We start from the raw sequence: 20,213 nt of genomic DNA on the forward strand, positions 1-20,213 counted from the left end.
CATTCTGGCATTTCATCTTCGAGTTGGCAAAACTAGTCAACAGAGTTTCGGGAACACAACAATAACCTGGTGTTTAACAGCTGTCTACAGCATGAGTGCTCATCACAAACATGTGAGCACAAGCTTACCCCGCCATAAAAGAGGTCAGCCAAACAAGACAGGCAGGCAGTATCGCACCACAGGAATCTCCTGGCATATACAGACTGTGGTGTCTCTTAGAGGAAATTTGAAACCTTGGCATGTGCAAAAATACAAAGTACAAAGCTTTTTGACCTTTTTGATCCGTAAGCAGCCCCTGAAAAATACAAACTTTTTTTTTTGAACATATGCTACTCTGTCGTGCAGGCACTATTGTCACACACTAGTCAAACCTGCGTCATTATTGCGTGTGTACAGGTTGTCCCTTTGTACAATGTGTACTCTGTGAACAATAGAAAGGTGACTAAATGATTGGCACCAAATGCTTTACATGTGTGCTGGTATAAAGTGTTTGGAAGTATCTAATTAAGATTAAGATTAAGACGTGCAAACAATTGTGTAAACAAAAGAGTAAATTGCCTCGAGTATTCAGACAATTTTTCACTGATTCAGTGAATAAACCTAACAGAGAATCTCCAGCTTCAGTTTTATTTATTTAGGTTTATTCCCCAGCTATTTCTCACTTTCTCCCCCCTTCTCCCTCCCTAAACTGGCCCTCCCAGGTGACATGACAGTCTCTAACAAAACCAGTCTTTGCTGTTTGCTAACGCTGCAGCATCTGAGCATCACATTCTCAACAGGCTCTGCAATACCACACAGCAGGCGGCAGGTACAGCAGCGAGCACAAACACACCTGAATAACACAGACAGGGTCTTGTAGGGAGCTCCAGTTTGAGTGTGTGCATGCATGTGTGTATGCTAGACAGCAGTGATACAGGTTGATCACTAGCCCTGTTAGGTTAGCATTGACGTCTCCACCTCAGAGCTGGCACACAGGGGAGTTATTGATTAGCATTAAGCATCCATGCAGATGGCCAATAAAGCGCAGGTGAGCCAAAGAGGGCCTGGGGAGTGGGTAGAGGGGAGGTGGAGGTGTGTGTGTGTGTGTGTGTGTGTGTGTGTGTGTGTGTGCGCGCGTGTGTGTGTGTGCGCGTGCGTGCGTTCGTGCGTGTAGCTGCAGGGGGAGGAGTGGTTAGTAGGATGGTGTACTGTCACCAAAAACAACACAGATGATGAGGAAAACAGGCAAATCAGAGCAGTCTTAGTATCGGAGAAAATAAAATATTGCGAAATGGTTGCAATTTTACATTTTTGGTTACATGCGTTGTATTTGGAGTAAAATTCGAATGACTATTCTGAAGGTAAATGTGTCATAGATGTCAAGAAAGACAAAGAAAATAAAATGTGACAGGTTGTGAGCGGGTGTATATGGCATTAATCGTATTGGCTTCCAAATCCAGGAGGAAGCCACATTTTCTAATGTTCCTTATGTTTCTGCTTCTGGCTTCAATATGGCACCGCTTCCTGCAGGCTTTCAGGATATTGTGCATCAGTCCAAAACTTTCCTGTCACATCCATCTCTTGGGGATATACTGCAGGCACCTCTGTAATTCACTGTTGACCCTCAAGGTACACACACACACACACACAATATTCTACAGTTTGGATATTCCTTAAACAGAATACTTAAGGTGCAATGAATACCAAACTATTTCAGGTCTGTTGCCGTGACTGATTTATTTATTTGGAGACTTCTAAAGAACAAAATTAATTGCCAAAAGAAAAATCCACCTTTAACGTCATATTTATTGTTATTTAGTTACTCAATAAAACATATACAGATATATACAATATGCAGGAAAACAGACGACTGCACTTTACATATTATTAAAAAATGAAAACCAAAAACAAATATCAGTTCGTAAATTGCCGTCACAGTCCTCCGTCTATTGTTTCAGAAATTCAAATTCAACAGAAGCTTTATTTAAAGATTACAAGATTGCCTAACACACAGCAAATTTTCTCTTATTATACATGTGCAATACCAATAGTATTTTTTTCATTTCCCTTATTAAACAATCCCTTGACCTCCATTTTCAGTTCTCATTGGCTAAATTGTATGCAAGCTGAGCTTATAAGGTTGATAGGAGAGGTGAGTAGAAGAAGAGAACAGAATAAAGGAAAGTTATTCTTGCCTATAAAAAGAATAGAGAACTACAATAAATCATAAATGATTAAGAGCAGCAAATGATAAAGGTTAACATTTTCTTTGACAAAGAGGGGGAAAATTGTGTTCACAAAAAAAAACGAGTTGAGTTACATTCATGCAAAATCACCCCTCTTTCGATCTTCCTCTAGTTTAGCTTCTAGTGTTCAGGCCACTTCTAATTAAACAGTATAGCCTCATTTGAGTAAATATGTGTGTGTGTGTGTGTGTGTGTGTGTGTGTGTGTGTGTGTGTGTGTTGGGGAGTCGTATCACAAGACACAACTGTTATACAATCAAAGCCAATGACAACTGAATATCTCCTATTCTGCTTCTTCTGGTTTTGTCGTCTCCTCCTTTTGACATTTCTTTATTTTTCTTCAACAAAGAACAAAAAAAAAAATATTGATTTGAGGTTTTCCAGATGTGGGCATTGTTGAGTAGGGGAGCCCGCGCTGTATTGTCCAGCAGTATGTGAAAGAGTGTCCTAAAAGGTGACTGCGTATCAGAAAAAAATAAGGTAGGTGTGTGTGTGTGTGTGTGTGTGTGTGTGTGTGTGTGTGTGTGTGTGTAAGAGAGAGAGAGAGTGTGCGCAAGATTAGAGAGAGAGTGAGTGTCTCTGGTGTTTTCATTTATGAGTGTAAATGTCTTTCTGTCCCTGAACAGGCAGGAGCTGTTCGCAGATGCCTCATCAACACTTTATCATCATCATTATCATCGTTATCAACAATAATTGTCTTTGAAGCTTTTCTTCGTCTTAATGTTCTTTCCTTCTTCCCGCTGGGTCTGCTTTTTGTTCAAGTCAGTGCCGCCACAAATGTCCCAAATCGGTTGGAGATATCAGAGTGGAGAGAGCGCCAGGACGAGACAGGCCCGCCTCGGCCCTTACTGTCCCCCAGCTCGTCTGTGCAGTGGACGGACAGGCACTGCAGGTGGTTACCTCCACTGCTCCCTCCTCCTCCTCCTCCTCCTCCTCCTCCTCCTCCTCCGGCTCCTGGGGCCCCAGCTCCAGCCTTACTCTGGGACAGCTCTGATTCTGCAGACAAGCACAGAGAGGAAAATTATAATTAAGACTGTACAAAAATGAAAAACAACTTCAAGCAAGTTGTCATTTACTGATACAGATGAACCATTTGATAGACACACTTCTAATTAAATCAGTGTCATTTACACTTCCCACTCTAAATCTGCACTGTGAAATTAATTCAACACTATTCCACCACCCCGTCAATACAAACCGAGAAGGAGGCTGTAAGCAAAGCTTCCTCTGCTCACACTCCACCTCCTCATGCCTGATATATACAAGTGAAAAAACACATACACAAACATACGCGCATTCATTTGCTCCCAGTCAGGCGTGCAAATGTGGAGCCCTCCCGCATGACCTCCGGTCAGAGGGTCAAAGGGCGCTGAGAATACTGGCCTTTAACCCTGCTTGACCCAATTTAGTGGTATAATGACCATGCCACGGTATCGACCCTGTGCCACCGAGGTATGGAGCCTCATATTAAATGGTTTCACCAAGCTTCCAGGAAAATCCATACACGGGTTGATTAAGTCATATATATACGTATATATTAAAAAAAAAAAAGAAATGCCGTCGTCTGAGATGCATGCTTCATAAAAGGAGAAAAATCACTTTGTGCCGTGTAACGAATGAATTAGTCATGGGGAAGATTGATGAGGACAGGAAGTGCTTGGCTAAACTATACATAAAAGCGCAGCGTCATTTCATCTGCTGAGAGACAGACTGCAGCATACTGAGGGAGAAAAGGGCAGAAATGAATAACAGTTTGGGGGAAAGAGAAACACGGCATCTAGGAAAGAGGTAATATAAGGGGGCTATGCGTTATGACACTCGTGTTGCATCGTGTGCTTTGGGTTTTGCCTCCAAGGAAGCCCAAAGCACAGAACAAGTGTGTGTGAAGATGTTAGGGATCCTTCACTGAAATCCGTCCGCTTCTTCACCCATCTTCTCACCACACAAAATATACACCTGACTTACTCCATGTGGATGGTGAGCCGATCAGTGTGCTGCACAAAGACACTTGAGCTTTAAGGTACAGGGTGTCTGAATGTAGAGACAGGCAGAAAACAGCTCTGACAAGTTGAGTTACATGAGTCAGAGAAGGGAGAGGCTGTGATAGACGACACAGTCTGGGCACAGAGGCTGCAGATCACAACACTCCAGTCAGTCTGCTGCTCACCTGAGAGACAAGAGAAGTGCCGCACAGACCTCCATATCATCCACAACCCTGTCTCCCCACTTTTTTTAGCTCATCGTTTCTCTGCTACTTAAACTATTTTTATTTTGTTTCGCTTACTGTTTTCATCTCCCTCTCTCTCTGCTTTCACAAAGCCAGAGGCAGCAGTGACACAGTGTTAACAAAACACAGCCAGGATAGAGAAGGCCAACGCAGGCCAGGCAGCTAGGACAACCAAGAGAAGAAGGCAGGCAGACATGCAGGCAGTGAGGCAGGCTTGCCCCCCAGCCTGTCTGGGCTACGACCACTGGAATGGAAAAGTGGGGGGATTTGGTAAAAGGTCAGGCAGCCAAGTCTCCCGTTGTTCCCCGTTTCGTTTTCTCTCTCTGACTGCCGGTCTCTGTGAATTTCTCTCTATCTCCATCTCCCTCCCAAGGACTAGAAACATGGTTTAAGTGGGGGGCGGCTGAGGGTAAGGGAGAAATGAGGATTTACAGCAGCGTTGGTGGTGGCAGTGACAAGATCTAACATTTGCCAGAGGGTCCAGTCATACACCTCAGCATGGCGGATCCCCCCCCACCCCTCACCCCTCACCCCTCCACCCACTCACACTCCCTCTTCCCAGCGCTGTGCCCTCAAGCACCCGCCAGCAGCTCATGCTAGCTGGGCACAGCAGGGTCCGCACCGGCCTGAATAGGCAGCCAAGCGTTCCCCTGGCTCACTACTGACACACAGCAAACTGACAACACGCACAGCCAAAAACACACAACACGCCAACCGCTGCCATACCCACACCAGCCCTCAGCTGCTGCTCCACATGCACACACACACACACACCCACCCACATAAACAGAAACACACATACAATCCCAGCTACGCGTCACTCAGCTTCAATGCAAGGACATATAGATCGAATTACAAACATGATAACTCTCTTTTCTTGCACACACACACACACACACACTTACAAATGTATTGCTTGTATAATCTCAGGATTCATGTTCAGGTAAAATCTGGATTTTTAAATAAATCTATAAACACAATTTAAGAAATGCTGTAAAAAGAAAAAAAATGTAATATATTTTTCAGTTTATTTTTCTATCATCTCTTCACGTTGAAGACCTGCAGTCCTGCTGAATGGGCTGATTGCTATTTGTTACAACACACTTTTCATTCAACAGCATATGCAAAATACACCACTAAAATAAGCCAAACACTTGACCACCACAGGATTAAAATATCACCCAGTATTAAAGGATAGCCAAAGGGGATTCAAGGGATGTGATTTTTACGGAAAAGATCAAGACACTACCCTTAAATTGTAAGCATTATCCATGGCGGCGCATTACTTCACAAGTGGAAAAGGCAGTGTGAAATTCTACATCACACAAGTCTAAATCCCAAATCACCATGACATTTTACAAGCAGGGGAAATCTGTTATTATATATAATAAGATCTTTCTTGTTATGGCTGTTCATAGACTAACGTAGAATTCATATCCACGGTAATATCTCAATAATAGCCTATTCATCTGAAGGGAACAAGTGCTTAGCATCAGCAAGCGAGGGGGAAAATACCTAATAAAAAGGGAACAGTAACAGCGCAAGCAGCTGCGCCGAGCAACAAATACACCTAAATATCCTTAACCACATTACAGCCAGAAAAGATTACCACTGTGATGTGTTAAATAAATACTGAATTTAATGTGATGCACTTATATCCCTATATCTCTCGCCCCAAGTGCAGTACTTTGTTATTTAGTGCCTGGTGATGATGCTCTCACACACAAATACGCACACAAACACACACGTACACACATATACATACAGATACACACAGCAGTGGGGTTTTGGAGCCGTCTCACAGACACAGCTAGAGACAATTTACAGAGATGAGTAGAGCTTCGAGTGTCATGAAGGCTGGGAGCACAGCGCACAGCTCTGGTTGACACCAATGTGTCTGGGAGCTGACGGCCTGACACGGGTTTACATGTCATATCACACACACTCAACACACTCGAAGCAGCACAGGGAGGAAAACAATGGCTGCTTGAAGACAGTGTTTTATGGCAATATAATAATAAGTGTTAGTGTGCAATTTTTTTTTGCAATTAATCCTAACAACATCAGCACAATTACAATAAAGACAGATTGAGCTGACACAGATATTGTGACTATTTGTAAAAAACAAGTAGGGCAGAAAAGAATCTGAATGAAATGTATTTATTTAAGAAAAGCTTCTCTTCGGTGCAAGATCCTCAGAACTGTCAAAATTGATTTCCCAGGCCCCAGAATCCCATGCGGCAGGCCTCTGCCCTTTCTCTCCCAAGCTCTACTTCCATGACGACACTTCACCTTTAACCTTGTGCTCCAGAGGGCGCGACCCAATCCTCTGTGAACACAAACCAGCCCAATCAGAATGCTCCGCTCGCTGACAAAAACACCCAAAGGCCTCTGCTCCTATGACAGTGTGTGACATCAGGTCAGATTCCTTTAGCATAACAACTACCACTATGGTCTTGTGAGAGGATTCTGTCTTTGTCAGCACAAAACACCCGTCACAATCCATAGAGGAAAAGTCAGATTTCAAAAAAAGGGGAAGAGAAAAGGTCTGATGTTAACCAAGAGGGCCATAGAAGCAAAGATAAAGCCTTCTTCTCTTCTGGAAATACAACAACTTAAGGTTCTCCCTATAGCATCTCATCACTGTCTCAGAAGTGACAGGACATATAGGTCGTTTTTCAGGAAAATTGAAAAATATCCCCCAAGTACAGTTATGTTTAGGAAAGTCTTAATGATGTACATCATATGGGGGCTAAAAGAGGTATTATCCCAGGTATCCCCTGCCCCAGGGCAGGTAGGGGGCACGTCAGGCTCCCTGCAACCCCAACCCAACTGCCGACGTGTGACCGTTCCCTCAGAGAAGCGAGGATTTCTCACACAAGGGTTAAAATGGTTTGAATTTCCTCTCTGTTCTCTGGCCTGCAACATAAAGGGGAAAAAACTTGCCCAGGCAGGCATCGCCCATAGAATTTGTTACCTTCTCGCGAGCAACATTCCCATTCCCATCCCCTCAAACTCATACACCCCCCCCCCCCATCCACCCCCCTCCCCTCTGACCACAAGAAGTGCTTAGGAAACCAGACACAAATCAGAACATGGGAAGTGATTTAGTGCCTCCTTCATAACTCACAACCATGTCCAGGACCTGTCCAGTGTGTCGTCCAAGTCGGTGACATATTGATCTACTTCACTGTCTCTATTTTGTTTCAACACGGTGCTGCAACACTTTCATTTCTGTGTTTTCACCTTTTTGGAAAAGGTCAACCACACGTGAAAACAGTGTCAATTTTTAAGTTAGAAGCACATGCATGATAGAGGCTTTTGTTTTGAATGAAAATAGTAGTTATCAATTCTATTCCAGGGACTGCAAAAGTACAAACAGATTGGGGATGGGTCGGTATAATATTTTACCACAGATCACGATAAGCAAACTCAATAAGTTGATCGAGGTGGGTTTGCTTTATCCAAATGAATGACGTGAATAAGAGTGACTTGAAAAAGCTGTCGAGGGCCTGATATTAAAAAATACAGGAATTATAAGAAAGAACAGACTCATACAATTTAACCTTTACGTATTCAAAAGGGCCTTATGATTCGTTTGTTTTTCACTAATAAGGATGTCCCCTAAAGAAAGATGCGTGTCCTATCTGTGATGCAATAAAAAAACATTTGTTTCTTACCAAAATGTAAGATAAAGTGATTCCAGTAAGTTTTAAGCATAGTTTGATGATTATTTGTATAATATTATGAATTATTTGAATCTGAGTAATTAATACAATTTTTGAATGATATTCTCTATTTTGTTTTTTGCTGTTGTTTATAAACTAGCTAGTCATGGTGTGATGTAACTGATGTAAAAACATGTTTGAATTAAATTCTCTTCTCTTCCATAAATGCAAAGCTGTTACTCAGTCACTCGCCTCATGAACGAAACTATCTCTCTTACTTTCTCTCTCACGCCATCAGCCTCTACCTCTGTCACCCAGGAGAAACAGCACCACTGTCAAAACCCATTTGTCAACTGCTCAATACAAATTAAAGGCGCCTGACGACTACCTGTATGGCTAATAACATAAATGCTGCTGGCAGCGTGACAATATTTAAACCTCTGAAAGCACACACACACACACACACACACACACACACACACACCTTTTAAAAGCTGTACTTGTATCCCGGGCAACATATGAACCCAAGAAACCTTTCAGTAGCTTCTTTTTTTTTCCTGTTTCGGCAGTCATTCAACAAGACAGTGGACATTTGGAGGCACGTCACATACATCCACGATCGAAGGTTTGAAACTCCTCGTTCTGTGCATCTCCCAGATAAACTCAGCATTCCCTTCCCTGCTGCATCCAGAGAGAATATTTACCACATGCTGAGACAAGTTTTATTTTATTCTAACACCCTTCCCCGGGGAAAACAAAACACCGGATGAGCTGCTATTTTGAAGAGTTGAAAATCCAGCAAGGCCTGACACCTTTGTTCATCTTTTTCTCTCTTCATCAGTCACAAACACGCTTCTTTAATAGGCTTCCTTTGACTGTCACTAGTGCTCAATGTCATGCAAAAAGCCCGAGAACATAGAGCACACATGCATGCACGCACACACACACACACACACACACACACACACACACACACAGCATATAAACAAACACGAATACACACACACTCAAATATTTTCAACACATTAGTATTAAGTGAGCGCGTTCCACCGAGCGAGACACCTGAGATCGGGGGCTGAAGCCGTGAGTCTGACACAGAGTCTAAATAAATCAAACTTTATGTCTACACCTGACAAATCCACGCTATCAAGTTGCAGTGTCTACAAACCTGCCCTTCGTCACACACTCTCGTGCATACCAGCACACACGCACAAAATCACAAACATACAGCGAGAACAGAAATATAACATAACAGGAAAATTATTTCTGTGTCCACACCAGTGATGGTTTTGTTCAAGAGGACGTTAGTTTATAAAAAAACATTTGAATCATGTATTTATGTATGTATGCACTTAAATACATAAACTAGCTGTTCCTTGTAGCCCCGATCAACCCGTCAATAACCAAGTCAACTTAAAGGAGTTGCCTGAGGATGAATTATGACTTTTGGAAACAATATTACCAGGGCTAATTGCTATGATTATCATAATGATTATCATTACTGCAGTAGAGGAGTGAGCGAGGGGTTTAGTGGATGTGTGTTGTAAAAAAGTCAATATGAAACACCTAGTAATGACAGGTAAATAACATAGACTGCCCCAAGCTGTTTTCCACATTTAAGCATGTGCCAATCACTTTCTACTTTTTTTAGAAAAAGGAAATAGAAATTACTGGTGTGATTTGTGGGGTTGTTGTCGTACTGAAATGTCAAAGAAAGGCAGTCTCACAGGATTGTTCTCCATGGTGGAATATCAATACGGCTCTTTCAGTGGATTTAAGTGCTTTCTAGTAGGTGTGATAAGATGCAAGTTCCCTCTTTTCAAACCTGTCAAAGTCAGAGCGAAAGAGATTTGATCATGATTAGAGCTTTTTATGGGCTGATGATTGAGAGTGAAGAGTGAAACTATTCCACAGGGTCAACTCTGAAATGTTTTAACTGCGCTGATTAAAAAAAAAAAAGTAAGTGTGTGTGTGGCAAAAAGTAAAAATAAAAATAACTGAATCACTTCCTACGCCTGCTGGTTGCCTGTTATCAAGGCTGTACATGAGTTTCCAAATAAACGGTCGGCTTCTGGCTAAGATATACTGAAGTGAAGGGAAGAGGAAGAGCGCAAAATACATTTTAAAAAAGAGGAAATGCTATTAACTGACACCGTACAAGGAAAAGTTGCTCGCATACACCTCGACTCTTTGCCTCCGTGGGAGCACAAGAAGCGGGCTTGCACATGCAGGCCATGTGCTTAGAGCGGCAGGTATAACTGTGCCTTGGTGAAAAACTTGAGATACATGTTGTCACAAAGAGAGGAGGCCAAATATGGGGTTTAAAGGGGGTCCTTACTGCGGCACGCATCACTTTGAACATACAGCACAGAGAAGGGGAGCTGGGATCCACTGGGTGAACATACATCAGCTCTGAGAGTAAAGTTCCTCTACAAACAAGCACAATTTCACCTGTATCGGCAACTTGTGTGCACATTCAAACATTCAGAAGAAGGCTAAATATGAAACTTCTTATTCGAAACATGGCAAGATGTGTGGCTCTTGTAGTATTTCTTGCTTATAGCGATAACACAAACGCACCTCGGCACAAAACGATCTGGGGTCCCTCTGAAGTTTCACACAACGTCACCTCGAGCACTTATAGTGAAGAAGGCACAGAGCGATGGAAACATTAACCTAATAACTGACCCTTGACCTCCCAGCTTTTTTTACTTTAACTGCAATCAACTCATCTGAAGCAAACTCCTCTGCATCGCCAAAGTACACACAACACCGTAACTCACGTCTTTAAATTCTCAAGCGGTAAAAGTTAACTTCCTGTACAACAGCGATTTAAAAAAGCAAACAATAAAACGCAACAAATACGCATCATGTATGAGCTCTCAAAAACTTAACTCTCATCAGAAACATATATATTCCTCATATCCTTAGTAACATTCTGGGTAGAGTTGAATAAGAAAGCACTCAAAAGTTCTGCTTATAATTACAATTAATTTCATTTAAATGCATTTTCAATAACATTTTCTTTTTTAATCGGGTATTCAAAATGGTTTTTTTGCGAATAAATAACCTGATATCATGCTAATTGTTTAATAATTAAAATAATTTATGCATAGTTCAACAACACTCTTGAGAGGACTAAATCATGCTGATGGAAAAGGGAGTTGGACATGTAGGTATGAAATCAACTTTAGAAAACTAATCTTCCTATATTTCATATCTCATATAACCATTAAGAATAGTTCCACCGCAAAAAATATTCATATTGTGCTGATGATAATAAAATGTTTTTTCAAGTTATTATAGGTAGGAAACATCAATTCATTTTCTCCTAATAAAAATGATAATATTTTAAGAATGTTCTTGTCCAAGTTACATTTAGTTAATGCTAATGGTCTTATGAATTGGCCTGATTCATTTCAAATTAGTGTCAGTGACATTATCTCATAAAGTGTTGAATTTTGTTCACAACACTGAGGGCTAGGCTGACTGGTAGACGTGGACATTTTTTTGCAGAGTGAAAAGCCTGTGGGATGCTGGCTCTCATGGAACTACTCTGTGGGCTATGACTTATCTTAAATTATTATGTTATTTTGCTCCCTTCTGTGTAGCCTAAGCATCAAATTCAATCTTGAAACCCCCCCCTCCCAAATACACCTCCACCCTTTTTTTCATCTTTGCTGTCTGAAGCACTCAAATGAGAAACTGTCAGGAGCCGTGATTTGTGCTAACTAGCTATCGATCGCTCCAGAGCTGCATGCCTCGTGTCCATGCAGGGAGGGCTGAGAGAGGAGAGAAGAGTGGAGAGAAGGAGACGGGAGATAGGAAGAGAGAGGAGGGGAGAGGAAATGAGAGCAGAAATTAGACTATTCTGCCTTTAAATACCTACTGATTTTTTATGAAGTTATATTAATAAATGTGCCATCAGCCCAAGAGAAATTAAAACAGTCAGAGCAACAGGGTGACTGTGGCTGACTGCTTATCAGTGCTGGGTTTCCGACTCAAAATAATACTCATTAATCAATATCCAAAGTGATTATATTTGGCTACTTATCATCTCCTGGCATCAGTGGGCTTCTTTCACTTTTGACACCTTATATGCTCCATTTTATTCTGTTTGTGTGTTGTGTGTGTATATATATATATATATATATATATATATATATATATATATATATATATATAGTAGTCATGGGAAGAAATAATAGGAACAAAAAGCCACATTGTTCAATAGTCTTGTCATTTGTCTTCTAATTTAGCTGAGGACTGTGAGCACCATTTATGAGGAAAACAAATACCTGCCTAAAGGGAAATGTACCTGTTTTGATCATTCTGGCTGTAATTAAAATATAGCCTTCACTACATGTTATTTTTCTGTTGATTTATAATTGGGGTGACCGATGATATTAGTCACAAATGGCCATTTACAGTGGTCCTCCGAAGTAATTGCATTGGTGTTAGTACCGACACCCTGTGCTCAGTCTCGTATAAACAATGCGCCTGGACTCCACACTCCGCGCGGTGCGCGCCCCCGCCCCTCTCTGCACCCGCAATGATCAGAACAAAGAGGCGCTCGAGACGCGCTAGGCGCTATCAATATTTTTATACATCCACATTATTATATATCCATAAATCCACAACCCTTTCGGTAGGTTAGCCCTGACAATAGTTCTTCCAGATTTTCTTATGCAGAAACATCAACCATTTCTGTCTGCTGCTTTAGTTTGAAATTATTTGTAAATAGCCAACGTAAACAACAAAAAACAAGGAAGAAAAATAAATAAAAAATAAAATAGAAATAAATTAACAGATAAAACCAACATATTTTAATTAATACAACTTGCCTAATTCTGCAATTACAATGCACAGTAATGCATACAAAGTGTTTTCTATTACGATTAAAGCCTACAAAATAATATTAATAAAACTAAAATATCATGATAAAGTAGTATTCATATTAACTAACAATAACAACATTAATTATTGTCATTATTATTATTATTATTATTATCGGAAGAAGAGTTAGAAAACGAAATTAAACCGCAGCAACGTAACAGTAAAGTTATATATCTGCATTTTGATATAAGAGCTAAAATAAAACATGTATGAACCTATACATCTGCGGAATGTAATATCTCCGTCTTGTTAAAAAGCCTCTGTTGACTTCAGGCCAGAACATTTTACATTTTCTTTGATAAACTTTGTATTGAAGACTCTTAAACTACTGCCGAAATATTTGTATACTACATTACGATGATAAATCAGTTGCCAATGACAAAAGAGCCAGTGATGAATAATAAACTGCTGAACAACAATCAAACTACAATTTCAAACTAGATACTAAAAAGTATTAAAAGGTCCCTAAATTAAATATTTCCAACGTAAAATAAAATTGGAATTGAATGGCTGTATTCATTTCTCCATATCTAATCCTTGAAATCCTGTCCTGCCAATCTAAAATCAATCCACTTTCACCAGCTCTGTATTATCCCATGGTAATAACAAAAACAAACACGTAACAAGGCGAGGGGAACCCCGCTGCGCAAACGCATATCCTCAAAAAGCTATTAATCTTCTCAATGTAGTTGTTCACCCTGAAAACCGAGATAAAGAACCTCAGGAAATGTTTACTTTACTTGAGCTGCTCTTTTGAAGTGCCTATACAATGAAGAAACGTATAAAAATACATTGTCGTTCGTTTACTTTGTTCAGTCAGATGGCATTTAAAATTGCTCCACACTGAAAATATATAGATTTTTACATTCTTCAAAACGGACCCAATTTAACAAGAGAAATACCACATACATCTTCTTTTTTATTTTCTTTGTAAAGACTTGAATGGCGCTAAATGTATTCCTTCTGTAGTCTAAGCCTCAAAAATTCAAAGAACCAGTTAAACAGAGACGGCTGCTTTCTGGCCGCACAATATGGACAAAAGATCCTCCATTATCAGCGTTACCAGAGCATTTTACCTATTATGTATGCGATGTCACACTGCATTTCAGATCAAATAAGTATGGCATTTTAAAAGGAAGAAAATGTAAAATGTAAACTAATTTATTGAGCATAATTCATCAGTTAGTGAAGTCTGTTTTGCATGTGTGAGAGTGAGTGTGAGACACAGTGGGTGAGAGAAAGAAAGAAGGAAAAGTGGGTAAAATATAGCAAAAGAAACAAAACTGTTTTATTTACCTTCTTTGCTGATGTTTTGGCCCTTATTCTTTTCCCATGGTCCCATGGCCTTGTCATCCTCTGACCCGTCCATCATAGCCTTGTCACTGGGCACATACCAGGTGGCGTGCTGCTCTGCCATGAGGGTGTCAAGGTCAATAGTGCCCATTGAGCCCTTCCCAGCATCAGGACTGCAGCTTGCCAGCTCATTGTCTCCGTTCTGTGAGGGACAGTCACCACTCTTTTTGCCATTTTTTATGGCCAGGGGCTGGTCCTCAGAGATACTGAATTGCTGCCGCTGTAGCTGGATCTGGGCCTGCAGAATCTCCAGAGGATGGATTTCTTCCTGGCCAGAGGTGCTGGATGGGGTGCGTACCTGTTCCACCCCAGGAGTGCCTGGGTGGCTCACCCCACTGGCCCCTGTGCCCCCACCAGCATTCAGTCCATAGCTCTCTGGGGTCGAGGTAGTATGATTGTTAATGCCCATGACTAGGGGCTTCTGTCCATTGATCAACCCATGGTCACTCCTCTGCATTTTGGGGGAGCCGGTGATCATAGGGCTGCGATTAGGCTTGGTGGCAGAGGCGCCTCCTGCATCTGAGCTGGAGGACACCTCATCCTCATTGCCGTAGTGGGTGCTGACATCGTCAGGAAAGTCCACTCGTGGTGAGCTACTGTCAGACTTGGCGACACTTTGAATGCCACTGTCCAAGGAAGACATCAAATCGGCCTGATCCCCCAACATTAGGTCGCCTCCTTTACCCCAAGAGGGTGATTGGAGGTGTTTCTCGTGGGGCGTACCCCCACCCCTCTCCCCAACACCAGCAGAGGGGGTCTGCTGGCCTGGACTTACAACAGGGTTACCATTGTCAGGGGAAAAAAAAATTCCAGGGCTCACATGTCCACTGTCTCTTTTCCTCCTGCCTCTTCCTCTCCCACTCCCTGTTGTTGCCTTCCCCTCACTGCATGGGGTAGCGTCCATGTTGTAATTTGGGGAGAGGGCACTGGCTTCCCCCTGCACCGTCTGGCTTTGACTTGCAGGCTTAGGGTTGCTATTCCCAGTGCCAGGCATCTGGCTGTTCTGGGAAGTGTTGCTCTGAAAATATTCAGGTCCAGCACTGCCAGTCCCATTAGATGTGTTGCTATTAATGTCCTGCTCTGTCTGACTCAGTTTTCGCTTGCCCTCATTTTGGTTCTTCTTGTTGAATGTTACGTTAAGATTGGGGGCCCCAAGGCTAGCGATCATGTTCTGGCAGGCCGTGGAAAGAGCCGCCAGGCAGCTCTGGCCAAAAACACTGTCTTTAGCGCTGGTTTTGCTGAAGTTCCCAAGGGACAGAGCTCCAAGCTTACTAACAGACGACCGCTGGCCTGGGGGGAACTCAGACTGAGGAGGGTAGCTCCCTGGTGAGGTGTTCACCCCCTGGGGAGCACTGTGGGCAGGCCCCTGACGGTTAGCCCCCCCATAGGGAAATGTTGGCTGTGCTCCCATTGGAGGTGCAGGAAAGTCAGCTGGCCGCCTCTCTGCTGGGGCATTCGGATGCCCTGTCCCTGCTCCTGGAGACTGCATTTGTGAGAGGTTGCCCATGTTGCCGCTGAATTGTGAGTGCATGCCCGGGGAATGGAGAGCCTGAACATGCCCATCTCCTGGTATTCTCATGGGCTCCTGCATGCCCATGCCTGGCCTAAAAATCATTCCAGCTCCGTTTTGCTGTAGCCCTATGTCATGGGGCCCCGATTCATTACCCGCTCCACCCATACGCCGTGACATCATCTCCCCTGGTGGGTGGGACCCTTGGAACCAGGAGTTCTCCTGAGTTACATGAGGATTTTGTCCATCAATGTTGGGCATCCTGCCAGCATTCTCCCTGTCAAAGTTGGGCTGGGGCATGTTTCCGACTGGGCCTCCGTGAGTCATTGGGCCGGGAGGTACATCTCCGTGGTGACCCAGCTGCTGCAGACTGGGCTGCCTCATCCTCTGCTGCTGGTTGCGCGAGGCCATTTGTTTTATCATCATGGCTGCATTCTGCCGCTGCTGCAGAGACTGTTGCTCAGGCCCTGGATGCTGCAGGGGACCTGGTGGGAAACCTTCACTCACAGGTGGGGTGAACTCCCCAGGCAGGCCGGGGTAGGCAGAGGGAGAGAGGTGGTTATCCATTCCGCCACACCAGCCTTCACCGCCATGTGCATTAGGAAAGTCAAATCTAGGCCTTTTCGCCATGTTCATATAAGGAGAGTCAAAGTGTTGCAGCCTCTGATTTGGCGGTTGTTGGGAGGGAGGAGGAGCTGGCTGTTGCATATTAAACATGGGGTCCCCATAGGGGTTCAGACCCCTATTTTCCAGTCTGTGAATGGGATATTCAAACTGGTTGTGTTGGCCAGGCATCATGACCCCTCCATCCAGAATGTTAGGGTTATTAGAGCTGGGCTCAGCCTGAGGGGGTCGGGGGAGGCCAGGGGGGCATGGATTCTGTCTGGCTATCAAGCCAGCCTGTTGTTGCTGCTGCTGCATGAGAGGATGTCTTGCATTGACCCCCGGCTCCATTCCCACGGGCACCTTCCGACCATTTCCAAAACGCTCAAAAAACACTCCATGCTGAGGCTGCTGGGGCTGGGGTGGCGGCTGGTGTCCCTTAGAGATGCCTGGCATACCTGATGTCCGTGGCATGCCAGGGTTCACTGGGAAATTACCACTGGGAACTGGCCTTCCTGGCGCAAAATGGGGTAACTGAGATTCTGATTCTGATGGGGAAAATACATGTACATCAAAATGTCCAGATGGAGGCTCACTTGGGAAGTTATACTCTAATCCCTCTACAGCTCCCTGGTTGGGCATCCGCCGAGACTCTAGGCCATGAGACTCAGAGGAGGAGGATGAGGAGGATGGGAGACCATGGAAGGATGCTGCTCTGTTAGGCGACTGGTCCAGGGGTAGACAGGGAGCAGGGACAGCATGGCTGCCACTGGGAGGACCGTGATGTTGAAAGTCAGGCATGTTACCAGGCCGCCGCTGCTGCTGCTGCTGCTGCTGCTGGGGAAAGCCATCCCCCGCCTGTCCCTCAGCAAGAGGATCAAATCCTTCTCCAAAGCCCTGCTGTGGTCCCATGCCATTGTTGTTGTAGCCCATTAGCCTGCCACCATGCAGGCATGATGACCCTGGCTCTGGGCCTCCAAAATTTCCACTAAAATGAGGGTGAGGTTGGTGGGGGTGAGGTTGGTGGCCGTGAGGATGTCCTTGATGAGGTTGCTGGTTGTTAAAAAATCCATGCATGGGTCCTTGCTGCTGCTGCTGCTGCTGCTGCTGAAGTCCGCCGCCTGCATGCATGTCCGAGTGGCCCCGCGGGTGAAAGCCCCCGTACTGCTCTCCGTTCATGTTCATATTGAGCCCGAGCATTTGCGGCTCGCTCAGAGGGCCCATGCCGGGTTCCACGGCTCCCGGCGGGCCTCCAGCGTGAAAACCTGAGCTTTTATAATGTGAGCCCATGTTCAGTCTCGGTTGGTTTATGTTTCTCTCTGACTGGCCAGGGTTTCTGCTATTAATCTGAGAAGTAAACTGCTCCAGCCCAAACATACTCCTCTGCAATCAATCCCACATGACGGCAAGTTTGCCAGACATCAGCACACTGTCTGTTTTTTTTTTTTACCGTCTGTCCCCAAAAAGTAAAAAAGAAAAAAAGATATACAATAAATTGTTCAAATGTTTGTATTACTCTAAAGATCAAACTGCTTTATATTCTTTAAATGTTAAAATTCACCAAATAAGTTATAATTGTGGTGAATCAATTGCTTTTGTTTTTCAACTTCTCCAAAGACGCGGACGGGAGAGGGAATAGACTGTGTCCAAATACGCACGTAAACTGTGTCCCTGCTCGCGTATGTATGCGTGCACTTGACTGCTCTTCCTTTTGTCTTTGATTAAGCAAACGCATATAAAACACTGTTATTTAACTCGCTGCATGAGTGACCTACCATATTCCAAAGTTTTTCTGTGCGCATTTCTTCAGTGCGAACATGACACAAAAACATCTCCTTTGACAAACTAAAAGAACTGGAGCGATCGAACAGGTAATATGACGATTTCTGTCAGCTACTTCTATATTCCAGTCCGATGTCAAAAGTCCCAGAGCGACTTTTTTGTATAAGGTCCCATTCTGGAAACAATGAAAAAGTCCAATTGGAGCCTTATAGATAAAACTACCCCTGTAGCTTAGAGGAAAAAAATGATTTCTTTGAATAAATACTGCCCACTGATGTCTTTCAAAATCACGCAAACTGCCGAGCAGGCACGTAATCAAAAGTCCAGCGAGATTGAAAGTCCACAAACAGGGATCTCCGACCCAGGCACCGGAGAAACCGGAGCGTCCGTGAACCGGAGCGTCCGTAAACGCGACCTGGACCTGGACCCGGAGTAGCGCTGCATGCACTACCCGCACTCCACAACTACGGAGCGGCTGGACAGCATCCTTCACGCGCTGCCGGTCATGCGCCTTGCAGAGAAGCGCCTTTGCCTTAAGTCCTTTCAATGCGTTTCGCTCCTAATGTGTGCGTCCCTTCGTTTACCGAGTCTTGTCTGGTGTGGTCTGAGTGCACTTTGGAGCGATTCACAGATACACTCTCACTCCGCTCTGCCGCTTGGCGCTGTGTGAGCCAGCAACAAGTTTTGCATTTCTGCAGCCGCTTCCATCAATGAGCCTTCAGCCAATCAGAACGACTAAAGAAAGCATCCAGGGCGGGACAAATGCTTTTAAGGTGGTCCATGAGATTGCGTGAAAATCAGATCTTAGAAATGGCTTTCGCTTGAAATGTAATGTTTTCATGTATTGTCACATCATCACATTTAAACTGGTCCTGAAGATAATTCGATTTTCTCCAAACGGATCTTCTTTTTTCCACAGAATTGTAGTCTACAACAAATGAGGTGAGGAAACACTGCTGCAACTCTCATATCCTCCACAGGAGGATGAAGTGAAATTCAGCACACTGCTGTTAAAGTAGTATGTTGCTCTAGCCCTCCTCAACCTATGAACAAACTTTTTTTTTAGCCCCTGCACCCGCTCATCCATGCAGTGACCAGCCCTGTAACATTTCCATTGCAACGACATATAGCTTAATGCAATGACTTACACCAGTAACAACAAGCTGTTGTTGAAGGAATAGCTGTTTACAGGCTGTATAAATGAAAGACAATCTCACATTAATCTGTGTCAATCACCAATGCTGAGGATGTTAAATATGTTCTCATGTGTAAAATGATGAAATCGTCAACATTGTCCTCAGTGGATTGACTGGAAGCACGTGCTGACTGAGATATGACGACCTATCAGAAATGTAGCCTAAATATCTAAGCTAATATTGATGCTGGGATAAAGGTATAAATAGACTAATATTCTATCATGTGTGTGTCGCTCACACCCCGGTGTCCAATCAAACTCGTCCCAGTCCTGTGTGTGAATATGTGTCCCAACGGGGGGAAAAAAATCCTCCTTAAAAGACCATCTGAACTAAATCATGTGGATGATATTGGGCTTCGGTTCCGATAATCAATAGCATTCTCTTAGTATTATAGTCTGTAAAATAGAACAATTTTCAAAGTTCAAATTAGGATAAGTTACTTCATAGGTCAATTAGCGGTAAGCCTACAAAGGCCGAAGTTATCTGTGCAAGGTTAAGTGGTGCAATAACCTGAGATAAGACTTTCAAATATTGCAAATACAAATCTTCATGTTCATGTAAATTTGGGGCAAAAATCCCAATAGAAGGAAGTCGGCCATAACAATTAAAAATAATTTTAATTGTATACCATACTTTGAGTTTTGCATAGGCATGTTTCGGATGTTGTATTTATTGTTATGTAATTGAGAATGTGTGTTCATGTTGTTTGGAGCTCACACGTCTCTCTCTCTTTGTCTCTTAGTGTATTCATCTA

The 20,213-nt window shown here is 43.4% G+C and overlaps 1 protein-coding gene across 1 annotated transcript; it reads right to left on the reverse strand.

Moving 5' to 3' along the window:
- Positions 1-1,107: 1,107 nt before the first annotated feature.
- On the reverse strand, positions 1,108-18,683 carry mn1b (meningioma 1b). Its single transcript, XM_031849489.1, has 2 exons — positions 14,312-18,683; positions 1,108-3,220 (listed from the first exon to the last, which is right to left on the reverse strand). The coding sequence occupies exons 1-2, from the start codon at positions 17,856-17,858 to the stop codon at positions 2,982-2,984; spliced, it is 3,786 nt and encodes a 1,261-aa protein (XP_031705349.1). The 5' UTR covers positions 17,859-18,683; the 3' UTR covers positions 1,108-2,981.
- Positions 18,684-20,213: the final 1,530 nt, after the last annotated feature.

This window comes from Anarrhichthys ocellatus, unplaced genomic scaffold, assembly GCF_004355925.1.
Source record: "Anarrhichthys ocellatus isolate YVR2014 unplaced genomic scaffold, GSC_Weel_1.0 scaffold9, whole genome shotgun sequence".
Lineage (NCBI taxonomy): Eukaryota > Metazoa > Chordata > Actinopteri > Perciformes > Anarhichadidae > Anarrhichthys > Anarrhichthys ocellatus.

Excerpts from the sequence above, each read along its gene's own strand:
- mn1b (XM_031849489.1), bottom strand. The coding sequence starts at position 17,858 with ATGTTTGGGCTGGAGCAGTTTACTTCTCAGATTAATAGCAGAAACCCT. Across the intron at positions 3,221-14,311 it reads CCAAAACATCAGCAAAGAAG|AATCAGAGCTGTCCCAGAGT; the intron begins GTAAATAAAACA and ends GCTTGTCTGCAG.